The 13,036-nt window shown below is 37.5% G+C and overlaps 1 protein-coding gene and 1 long non-coding RNA gene across 2 annotated transcripts; both read left to right on the top strand.

Annotated features, from left to right (window-relative positions):
• Positions 1–21: 21 nt before the first annotated feature.
• Positions 22–3,555, top strand: LOC139824285 (uncharacterized). The gene is made up of 2 exons (XM_071796798.1): positions 22–621; positions 738–3,555. Exon 2 carries the CDS (start codon positions 2,130–2,132, stop codon positions 3,468–3,470), a length of 1,341 nt encoding a protein of 446 aa, XP_071652899.1. The 5' UTR covers positions 22–621; positions 738–2,129; the 3' UTR covers positions 3,471–3,555.
• A 4,287-nt stretch (positions 3,556–7,842) lies between these two features.
• LOC139824286 (uncharacterized) lies at positions 7,843–9,061 on the top strand. The gene is made up of 3 exons (XR_011735065.1): positions 7,843–8,268; positions 8,459–8,879; positions 8,976–9,061. It is a non-coding gene; the product is annotated as an uncharacterized lncRNA (long non-coding RNA).
• The last annotated feature ends 3,975 nt before the right edge of the window (positions 9,062–13,036 follow it).

The following is a 13,036-nucleotide window of genomic DNA, read 5'->3' as shown; positions in this document are numbered from 1 at the left end:
TTTAAAATGTAAGAAAAATAGGAGGAGAGATCATATATCGGAAATAAAGCGCGACTGTGTTCGTAATAAATAAGTCAGATCGAGACATGTTAGATGGCGATACGTGCGTCGTCTTGTGTGTTCCCACGCGATCTGCGCTGGACGCATCGTGATTTGAATGAAGTATTGTATTGCGCGTGCGCGAGAAGAAGAAGCGTGCGAGCCTGCGACGAACCGAGCGGGCATTCGTTTCCGGGCGTTGGTCGAGGTAACAACGTGCTCGTGCTTGAGACGTACCGGTGTTAGAATATTCGAGAAGCGAGAATCGTAGCATTGACAAATACCGATTATCGTCTAAACGACGTGATTTCTGATATCTGCTACCTGCATAGCAGCTCTGTTCAACGATAAACAGACCTTACGAAGCATCAGCTACGAGATTATACCGGCTCAGAGATTGACCACGCCTTTATAACTGCGTGCAAAGAAGGAAGGACGATCCGCCATTACCGTATCGTCGTATATCACAAAGGAATAACCGCTGCTGAACGACTTGAGATGTTTGATGGCCATCAGAAAGACAAAAAGGGGATTCTTATATTAAGAATCTATTCAGTAAGCAGCGATTTCTACAGTAAAGAGGTAACATTCAGATTTCCGGCAACCACAGATCCTTACATGGTTTAGAGAAGCTCTCGTATGACTGAGTGCTAGGGTGGAATCATATTCCCCTCTCCTTATTTCGATCGTGGTTCCAGATTTCTTGATATATCTATTACGGGAGGCTAATGTCCTCAGAGAACGATGCAGATTGCCATAGAACAAGTCTGACATCACATGTAACATTAAAAACGATTCGAATCTGAGCTCAGTAAAATAATTAGATTGATTTGTAAATGGTTGCAACCTATACATATATGATTATTTCTCTTTGATTAATACGCGGATTAATTCGATTCCATAACGAATTATTATCATTTCAACCGAGAAACACTTTCTGTTTATATAAAATTACTTACGTTACTTTATTCCTTACTTGTGTTACAAGTAGTTCGATTCTTTGCGTCATAGATTGTTTTGAGGATATAATTATATTCCTTCACATGTTTACGTATATTCTAATGTATTCATTTTGACCGATGCAATGCAGCGACGATTACCGATAAGAAGTAATTATAGATTGATACGTCTTTCCTTAGATATACTATATATATACAAAACAGTGACATATAATATAGTGTATAACTTATTGCACATTCTCTATTATCTTCTGATTTTATGAGTTACTTCCAAAGATATTGGTCATTCGAACTAGAAGGAAATTACATTACAAAAGTTAATGCGACGTATCAATCTATCCATCACATATTCTTTAGTGCTATGTATTTATTTCTTGTTTGTCTTGTGTAACAATTTACTTTATTTCATGTATTATCTGTTTCATACGAATGGTCTAATTCCACGAACTTATTACGATGTAAGTTATAGTCTTACAAACAATAGTTGAAGTCACATACAGTCCAGAGAAAGATTAAGAGAATATTAATTCATTAAAGAAATCAACATTCAAGAGTTATTTTATGATCTGAATATTGGGAAGCGTATTTTAGTTTATGCAAATTGACAAAAGGATCATTCGTCTGAGAAATATTATGTATTATATTACTTGCTATTTATTTCTTTGTATCATTATTTCTTATGTGTTGTACGAATACTGATAAGGTTTTTGGCAGTTTTCCTTATCCATGCAACAAATGTTGGTATTCTGTAATTATTTCTGCCAAGTAAAATATATGATCTCTCCCTCGAAAAGTAAAATGTATGTGTCGTTTCATCTACTCATTAAATCTAAAGCCTAGGCTCCTGCGCGAGCTTGTACTAAACATTGGTCCTTCGAGCCGGATATATAATTCCGGATTGTCGTTTCGAATATGTAATTCCGGATTTGTAGTTTCGGATAAGTGAATCGGATACAGATATTAAAATATAGAATCACTGAGTTGTGAATACTTTTGCTATTACGTGTGAAATCCGGATCGGGGAAACGACACATAGAGTTTCGCGAAAGTTTACAATTAGAGACACGTGGAAAGCATTTCGCCTGAGTCAATTCGCTTTTGATATTACTAGATAATTACAATTCAGTAAAAATGGATTCGATAATACCTCTTATCGGTCAACAACTAAAAGCTAGAGATTTCATAACTAACGCTTATGATAATTTTATCGCAATAGGGTCCTCGGACATTACGAATCAGAGAGTGGATAGGTATTTGTCCTCTTTGACTGATCTTTGGACTAAATTTAGTAATGATCATGACGCCATTCTAATGGCTATAGCCGTACTTCCAGACGAAGAAAGGTCGTTGATTCTTAAAACTCATTCATACTTTAAGAAACAAATATACTTGGATACAGAGACATGTTATTTAGAAGCTTCAAAAAAGATAAAGTCTAGTCTTAGTGTAGAGCCAACCGTGGAAACAAGGGCTGAATCTCAGTATAACGCAACCGCTGTAGCAAGTTCTTCGTTGAATCAATCGTTACCGTATGAATTTCCTACGTCACATGACACTCATTATTCAAAGCTTCCGCTTATTGAGATTCCATCATTTGATGGTGATCCTTCAAAGTGGCTTAACTTTAGAGATTTGTTTGCTTCTCTCGTTATAAATAGTAGTAAGTTGTCGTTAGTTGAAAAGTTACAATACTTAAAAACAAGCTTAAGCGGTACCGCTGCTCATTTAATTCAGAATACTACTCTCACCGCAGAGAACTTTTACAAAACATGGGAATCGTTGTTAGCCTTTTACGATAATATTCGACTTCAAGTCCACACGGCATTGGATTCTTTACATAATCTGAAGCCTATGACGAAAGAATCATCAAGTGAATTGGAACGTTTGTATACGACTGTTCTTCAAATTCATAGGACATTAGAAACTTTGCAACGACCCGTAGATACATGGGATGATGTTTTCGTTTACTCAACAGTACTAAAGTTAGATTCTGACTCGGTGAAGGCTTGGGAGGATAAAATAGGTTCATCAAAAATCCCTGCTTCATGGAAAGAGCTTACAGAATTTTTGGTTACTCGTCTTTTCTCGCTTCAGGCGTATGAAAGGTCTCGAGGTATAAAGACTACGTATAAGGCTACGGCTAAAACTAATTATCAAGGTCAATCGGAAAACTATACCACGTCGTGTCCTATTTGTAAAGAGAAACATTATATCGTGAGATGTCCTAAATATATAAATGAAACTACCGATCAAAAGTTAGCCCTCGTAAACAAACATAAATTGTGTTATAATTGTTTAGGAAAGCATAGAGTCGCGAATTGCAAAGTCACGAAGCGTTGTCGTACATGTGATAAGAAACACCACACAACTATACACAGAACAGATAATTCTTCCAATACTAAAAACTTAAAATCAGAAACTCCAATCGAGTCCAAACCCGATGTAGTAGAAGCAGAAAAGGACACACCCTAAGTATTACATTCGACTGTTATAAAGGTTTCAAAGCTCCTTGTGTATTGTTGGCTACCGTGCAAGTTTTAATAGTTTCCAAGAAAAATGAAGTTCGGAAGGTTCGTGCTCTACTTGATCAGGTATCAGAAGTCTCGTTAATATCCGAGTGCGTTGTGCAACAGCTTAAGTTGCCTCGTATCAAATCATCGCTCTCTTTAATAGGAATAGGGGAGCAGAAAGCCAATACTACTAAGGTATTTACTTCGTTCAAATTGAGATCGCGTTTTGGTGTTGATCTAGATTTGACTGTTTTCGGCTTACATTCTTCCAAAACTTACTAATTCCATTCCTTTGTTGACGCTACCGAAATTTCATGGCCTCATTTGGAAAGTATTAGTTTAGCAGATCCCAAATTCTTGTCACCCGGTTCTATTGATTTAATATTAGGAGCCGACATTTATGGTTCTTTGCTGGAAGATAAGTTAATAAAGGGTTCTATTGGTTCTCCAGTTGCTCAATCGACCAAGTTGGGATGGATTATTTCAGGGCCAACTAATTGTGAAAGTCCTTCTGAAAAATAGACATAGCTATCACGTATCGGTTAATAAAGACTTTATGATTTAGTTCATAAATTTTGGGAAGTAGAAGAGATCCCTTCTTCGATAGCTCAGATGAAAGTATTGCAATTGGATCAGTTCTGCATGGCGGGCGGATTCACATTGAAGAAATAGATGAGTAATCACCCGGACATTCTAGCACATATTCCCACAGATAAAAAAATTACTTCTCCTTCTATTTCGTTCAGCGAAGGTGATACTATTCTCGAACTTAAGACTTTATCAGCAGGAAGAGACTTACCAAGGTCAAATGCACTTTTAAAACTTACTTTTCGTTTAGACTCTGATGTATTACTACGATTAGGAGGTCGTCTTGAACTATAATTATTGTCAGAGTTTGCCAGACACATATACATTTTGCCGAAGGATTCCACTCTTACTTATCTAGTTATAGCTGAGGCTCATACACGTACTCTTCATGGAGGGGTTCAAGATACACTTTCGTTTATTAGAAACTACTACTGGATAATAGGAGGTCGAATTGCTGTTCGATCATACATTCTAAAATGCGTCGTTTGTACTAGGTTTCGAAAGGAAAGGGCAAGACAAATAATGGGTCAATTACCAGCCGCACGAATAACACCTTCACGAGCTTTCAAACATTAAGGGGTTGACTATGCCGGTCCTTTCACAATAAAAAACTTGGAGAAAAAAGAAGGCTAAACATGTAGGCATATATAGCTATCTTTGTTTGCTATTCCACTTCAGCGATACATTTGGAATTGGTCTCAGACTATACAACGTAGGCTTTTATAGCAGCGTATAAGCTTTTCACATCTCGTAGAGGAATCAGGAGATTAGCTAAGTTCTTGCTAAAGATGATTACACTAGAGTCGCGACTGTTAAAACTCACGTTTCGGAATTTCAAAGACACATCACAAAGCTTTGTCTTCTTCCGATCAATAATGAAACTCTGTAAATAGTTAATTCGTTAACAACGTTAACGAAGGCGGGCGGAATGTTTAAAATGTAAGAAAAATAGGAGGAGAGATCATATATCGGAAATAAAGCGCGACTGTGTTCGTAATAAATAAGTCAGATCGAGACATGTTAGATGGCGATACGTGCGTCGTCTTGTGTGTTCCCACGCGATCTGCGCTGGACGCATCGTGATTTGAATGAAGTATTGTATTGCGCGTGCGCGAGGAAGAAGCGTGCGAGCCTGCGACGAACCGAGCGGGCATTCGTTTCCGGGCGTTGGTCGAGGTAACAACGTGCTCGTGCTTGAGACGTACCGGTGTTAGAATATTCGAAAGCAAGAATCGTAGCATTGGCAAATACCGATTATCGTCTAAACGACGTGATTTCTGATATCTGCTACCTGCATAGCAGCTCTGTTCAACGATAAACAGACCTTACGAAGCATCGCTACGAGATTATACCGGCTCAGAGACAGACCACGCCTTTATAACTGCGTGCAAAGAAGGAAGGACGATCCGCCATTACCGTATCGTCGTATATCACAAAGGAATAACCGCTGCTGAACGACTTGAGATGTTTGATGGCCATCAGAAAGACAAAAAGGGGATTCTTATATTAAGAATCTATTCAGTAAGCAGCGATTTCTACAGTAAAGAGGTAACATTCAGATTTCCGGCAACCACAGATCCTTACATGGTTTAGAGAAGCTCTCGTATGACTGAGTGCTAGGGTGGAATCATATTCCCCTCTCCTTATTTCGATCGTGGTTCCAGATTTCTTGATATATCTATTACGGGAGGCTAATGTCCTCAGAGAACGATGCAGATTGCCATAGAACAAGTCTGACATCACATGTAACATTAAAACGATTCGAATCTGAGCTCAGTAAAATAATTAGATTGATTTGTAAATGGTTGCAACCTATACATATATGATTATTTCTCTTTGATTAATACGCGGATTAATTCGATTCCATAACGAATTATTATCATTTCAACCGAGAAACACTTTCTGTTTATATAAAATTACTTACGTTACTTTATTCCTCACTTGTGTTACAAGTAGTTCGATTCTTTGCGTCATAGATTGTTTTGAGGATATAAATTATATTCCTTCACATGTTTACGTATATTATAATGTATTCATTTTGACCGATGCAATGCAGCGACGATTACCGATAAGAAGTAATTATAGATTGATACGTCTTTCCTTAGATATATATATATATACAAAACAGTGACATATAATATAGTGTATAACTTATTGCACATTCTCTATTATCTTCTGATTTTATGAGTTACTTCCAAAGATATTGGTCATTCGAACTAGAAGGAAATTACATTACAAAAGTTAATGCGACGTATCAATCTATCCATCACATATTCTTTAGTGCTATGTATTTATTTCTTGTTTGTCTTGTGTAACAATTTACTTTATTTCATGTATTATCTGTTTCATACGAATGGTCTAATTCCACGAACTTATTACGATGTAAGTTATAGTCTTACAAACAATAGTTGAAGTCACATACAGTCCAGAGAAAGATTAAGAGAATATTAATTCATTAAAGAAATCAACATCAAAGTTATTTTATGATCTGAATATTGGGAAGCGTATTTTAGTTTATGCAAATTGACAAAAGGATCATTCGTCTGAGAAATATTATGTATTATATTACTTGCTATTTATTTCTTTGTATCATTATTCTTATGTGTTGTACGAATACTGATAAGGTTTTTGGCAGTTTTCCTTATCCATGCAACAAATGTTGGTATTCTGTAATTATTTCTGCCAAGTAAAATATATGATCTCTCCCTCGAAAAGTAAAATGTATGTGTCGTTTCATCTACTCATTAAATCTAAAGCCTAGGCTCCTGCGCGAGCTTGTACGAAACAAAATGCATGGATTTCCTTGGATATTCGATTGCAAATAAAAGCCCCATAATCAGAGGACGGATTATCCCTCGGATAAAAATATAAATATAATGGAAAGGGATGAAATATGATTCTGTTTGGGACGCAAAAGAGCTACTCCAATATGTAATGCAATACGGCAATGCAGTAATCGTCGAAAATAAACCTGTATCGATATAGCTATCAGTAATTAATACAAATGTGATTATATATGTATAATTAAATATTTCAACGTTTAATCAATAGCCGACGCAATTAGCGATAACGCAGAAATGTACGCGATATTAATGCAAAGCATGCTTATTTAACGAAAATAATTCTAGCAAAAATTATGCTAGGTCTCCTCGTTTTTGGAATTATTGCAATATTGATTCACAACTTCCTCGATGTTATGCGAACTCACAAGACATACGATTGTAGTTTTAAATGCTTCTTTTGCTAACGATCAGTAATTAAACCGCGTATTACATTATACATTTGTAAGCATTGTAAATAATGGTAAAATATTACGACAGCCATTAAATGAAAATGTTCAGCACTTTGAATATTTAATCATAAAACGTAATGCGGGAAACATTGTGAATATTCAGAAATTTGTATTCTGATATGCTAAATTTTGCAGTTTTTTTAAATGTAACCAGTGGCGGATTGATAGCGAAGCCTACGAAACAAGCTTCGGGCCTCCAACGAAAGGGGGGCCCCCAAACGAGCGCACCATCTCCCCGGCTGGCACATCGTGCAAAGAAGAAATTAAAACGGACGGCTCTTCAATGCTAAGAAAAATGAAAAACCACCTAAAAAGGGAACATATTACAAATCTAAAACAACTGCGTACCTGCGTACCGTATAAGGTACGCAGATGTTCCTTCACGACGTGGTACGGCAATCTGCTAGTCAAAATGGATCTTCCAGATAGTCACCTCAATCTGCTATAAGAGGTGATGAACGGAAATATACATTTAGATCTACCTTAAGTAAGTGTCCTTCATATCTACAACCATACTTGTCCACATGTCCTATTCCCAGAGAGCACATTCAAATCAATTCTGAATATCAGTATGGAAATATATTATCAAGTGTTTACAATTCGGATTTTAAAACATTGAACTGGGTTAAGAGACATCTTCCATCTGCATTTGAAGTTTCATCAAGATTAGTTAACCAATGTCTAACATCACTGATCCCAGGATTGCATCTACCGAAGATCCGATCTGATGAGTATATATCTGTAGACTGATATCAGTATGCACTGTATGGGAGGATATAAGGTCACATATGCAATCTATGGTCTCATCTCCTGGAATATGAACGCCTGGAAAGAAGAATATGGGAATTATTTCTAAATATTTTATCAGTGGAAAATTTATGTTAGTAAATATATATAACTCTTGGTATGCCTTAGGGTATGATCAAGTTATGATGATTTCAGACACTATTTGGGCACGTTGCAACGTACTAATGTATCATCACTTACACCCAGTAGGGCTATCTAGTAAGTACCTCCAAATATATATAGAAGCATGTTATTCTATATTGACAAAGAATTTATCAATTTAGCTCCTACAACTTCCGCCGATCCGCGGCCCATTTCACGCGACGAATGCCACGTCGCGAGCTGCAGCTCGGACGAGAGCTCGCCGCCGCGCCGCCGCCGCCGCCGCCGCCGCCGCCGCGGGCACAACGGAGACGTCCCCCCATCGAGCTGGCGGCGTTGTGCGGATCATCGTCCGACGACGACATGACGATCGAGCAACAATTGCGATCCTTCTTACGTCGATCCGAAGCAATGGATCGACGTATCGAGCGTCTCGCACAGCGGCAGGTTGAGCGGCGCCGTCGACGGCACATCGATGGACAGCGTCGATGGCGGGTAAGGCAGGAGAGGCGGCGAGCCTACCGCGAGGAGATGCAGCGGCGGGCGGCAGCAGCGAGCGACGACGAGGAGCGGGAGCGGCGCCGTGGTTCCAATTCCTATAGGGTAAGTTGGTGCGATATAAATGATACCGGGGGCTACGTATCGCGCGCGTTTCACAATTTTTACGCGTTTATTGACGTATTTTTACGTTTTTTTCAGGCCTGAGATATGAGGAGAAGAACGGGTGGTCCCCCCGCGCGCGGAGAGGACGACACTATTATTTTCATTCAATATATCATTTATACCATTTTCTTTTATTTCTAAATATATAATTTCTTTGAAATTTTATCGTCCATTGTTTATTTCACAGTGACTTTGGTTCCAGCTTGGAACAAGGATCGATTGAATTACCTCATCCAGATTACCTCTCTGCCTGGAACAGAGAGACGATCCCTTCCCATTTGTCTTCTTTGCGTTTGGAGACGATGAAGCTTTCCCCCGTTAAAGTTTATTCAATGCGACCTTACTCGCCTCGAAGATTCTTTTCACTTATACCGGCGATATAATTCTCAATTTCAGTATATTATTAAATGTCAGTTTGGTCAAACGCGTATACGACCCGCGTTAATTTTTTGACACCGACAAAGTAAAGAATTTGCTAAGTTTTCACATTTATCGCGCGAGAAACAGTTTTTCCAGAAACAGTTGGATCGAAAGATTTATAAAATTATTTCACGCGTTAAACGATTCAGAGAGATCTAGGAAATGATATTTATGGATGGTATCAAAAACTGGGAACCATTATTTTAGGAGCCTTAGTTGAAGACTATGACCCATATGATGGAGGGAAAGACTAATCAATCCGGTTTTAAAAGAAATAAATGAGAACAACTTTAAGTTTGTCCGAACTTTGTATGATATATCAAGACATTGAACCTGCTTCCTGACCAATATTCTGAATTACATGGATTAAATAGACATTGGGGCATCCCACCGTTGATGAACCAGGTGCGTGTCATAAAACCAGGCCATTAGCCAACATGGACCTGTCCCTAAACTATCAACAATAATAAATTCAGTTGGATGTCTTAAAAGACAATTTGTAGTGTCCTTTATAAAAACATGGCCAATGGCCATGTATAATAAATACTAAAGATATTAATAATAAGATACTTAAGAACATGATTAAAAACACATGCAAGGCATCTCAATATATACGGCCGTACATGCCGATTGTGTGGGGACATTATGGAAATAAAAAAAAAACAAGGTTGGAAGTTGACGAGACAGATAAACATCCCAACTGGATAATAAAGACTCGACGTGACGTGAACGGTAGATTTCGAACGCTGTATTAAGATAATCTGAATCATTCTCGAAAATAGATCAAGTCTAACAAGCATAGACTCCCGGCTTTAAGATCGCTATATGACGCTTCCGCCAAAACTGTGACAACAGCCTCGCTCAGGCAATTTAAATTTTACAGCTAGTCTTGACATGCAAGCGGCATTATGCATGCCGGCCGTACATGCCGGGTTTTTCTGTTAAATGTGTCCTCGCATTCGCGAATTGCAAAATTCAATTCAGACCTACTCCCCGTTACCCGTTATCCACACGCGAATACATTTTACGATGAATATTTCACGGCTTAAGCATTTATATTTTATCGCGCTTCTCTTAGCAGCCTCCGATAATCACATTTTACAAAGCATTTCAGACAGACACCGTCAGATGAGATTTTAGAATGTCCGCTCGCTTTTTACGTGATCGGAATGCAGACGAGATGTTTGAAATGATCCCAGAACATCAATTTGGTTGGGAACCGTGAAAATAATGTTGAAGTGCTGGTCTTACGATAATTTATATGTAAATTGCAGATCTTTTTACGAATGTTTAATGATAACTTTAAATAGCTTGACACATGTATTATTAAATTCCGTCTTAAAATTAATATACTCTCCCGGCATAACTAAATTTAAAAAGTATAATTTTACATTGCATAAGATGTAAAGAAAAATTGTTTTTAACGAAATTCTTTGTGCCAATTTTTTAGAAACCGATGTATGTTCGTAAATTGCAAGTGAGGAAGAGACGCTGTTACGTGCAAAAACGAACTCGGCGACAAAGTTTTTCGGTGGTATCGTAAAAGACATCGCGAACACTTTTACGATCTACCGGTGGTAAAAGCGCAGTGTCAGCGATAAAAAAAATGTCACCGCTATGGTCTCTAATGTACATTCCACTGGTTTGTGTGCGCTTTGGAAAAATTTTACAATGATGACCACATACTGCGATAAGCGTGTGGTTCTAAAGTAATATCTTTTTTAAGTTGTCATGCCATTTAAATTGTTAATCATGGAAGAGTTTAACGGTAATTAATCTCGATAATCCGTATAGAGTATTGGAATAGATTGCACACAGGCATTGGAATGATCATCAAGTAATGACGATCTATCGTATTTTGAAGCAGAAATGGAAATATCGTGTAACGGGATGATATCATTCGACTAATTGATCAAGATGTATCTCGCTGCTGTTGGAGGGGACTCGGCGATGTTGGTACTTAAGCGGAATTTATGAACTCTCCCTCTCGTAAGTTCGGTGTGTTCTAATGAAATTACCTGAGAGAACCAACGATTAATGGTAAAAAATTTACTCTATTGCGGACGAACATTAATACTTTTTTAAAAACAGTTTCTTCTTTTTAGTTACGAATGCTAATTGCATTTAATAACACCACGAGAGTTAATAATAATAAAAGTTGTTAATATATTTCAATGAAACAAAATTTATTTGTTCCATTGAAAGATATTAACAATTTTAAAGACAACACATATTTTATTTTTTACAATAAACATGGATAAATATAAGCATTCTCAAGTAGACTTGTTCGGATCCTCTTTCAGAGGACTTTCAGTACGCCAATACCGTCGAGGTATAAATTCTTATTTCTTAGCGTTTCTCGAAACAAGTAAGAAGAGTGAGGAAATATTTTTCCGGAGCAGGTAACACCGGCAATACGAATTTTCTTAGAACTATCGATACTATCGCTTTTCCGGTGACCTACAGTCTTGCCGAGGCCACCTACCCTATATCTTCTACCTTCGAGTCCCAATACTGAGCGTAACAACGGCATGGCAAACTCTTCGTGGCACAGTTAAGGGTAGGTGCAACTCCGCTTCGTAAGCCTCCGGTCTACGTACCCCGAGGCTCCCGGTAACGAGGGTAGTGAGGGTAAACCGTTGAAATTGGTCAACACGGGGTTAAATTCGACGTTCCGTTCGATAAATCCGCGCCCGTTGATTAAATTGTGGAGACGTGCGACGTGGAGAACCGCGTTTGATCTCCCGAAAGATCGCAATCGAAACCGGCAGACGTATTCACACACACATGGTTCGCAGTTTCGCGTTTCGCGAGTGCAAGTCTGGAAGACGGATAGGCGCAATCGTCCACAAATAGACGAACAAGCAGTCCATCGCTCCGAAAAAAATTGAGATCACAAATCACAATAATCGAGCAACATACGTCATATAAATATCTCGTTGCGAGCATCAGAAAAGCACAGACGAAATAAATGCACCGTATTTTAAACGTATAGGAGTTCTAATAATACCTATACGATTTTACTTATAAGAGAGAAAAATAACGGCTCAGCATTTTTTACATTAGATGTTTTAAATATACTTTTCTTCATATTTTTTTTTTTTTTTTTGTTATAGACGCATTATTCGAAATCTATAAGGGTTTAAATCTATTTTTCCAAATCATATTCTTCAGCGTATGAGTTATCATTGCGATCAGATTTCTTGTTGAAAGACAAATCCAAATAAATATTTTAATTTTACATTAATAATTATGCTTACTCATTAAAAATTAAAAACAGTATGTAAAAATTGTGCAAATTAGAAATTTGCACTTGGCTTCCTCATAAAGGAAATGATGTCTTAAGATGCTAATACGGCTCTCTGATTGGCTGATGACGCCTTAAGACTATATCTAAGACGATCTTAAGGCTCGACTATGAATACCGGCCTTAAAAAATTATATATGAAATAGAAATAGAAAAGACTGAAGAATATAATAAAATTAAAAAATTTTGGTAAACTTTTTTTTAACAGAAATCGGTAACCCCTTTATTATTAACAATTTTTATTAATTCTATTATATTCTTCAGTCTTTTCTACCCCTATTTCATATATAAATTGGTTAAGATTTGGGTTGATCAGTTCTGGAGTTATAGAAATTTCTGTAAATTTGGCACAGACATACATACATACATA

This window comes from Temnothorax longispinosus, unplaced genomic scaffold, assembly GCF_030848805.1.
Source record: "Temnothorax longispinosus isolate EJ_2023e unplaced genomic scaffold, Tlon_JGU_v1 HiC_scaffold_313, whole genome shotgun sequence".
Classification (NCBI taxonomy): domain Eukaryota; kingdom Metazoa; phylum Arthropoda; class Insecta; order Hymenoptera; family Formicidae; genus Temnothorax; species Temnothorax longispinosus.
The sequence above is the reverse complement of the archived record's forward strand: the minus strand, read 5'-3'. Positions and strand labels throughout refer to the sequence as shown.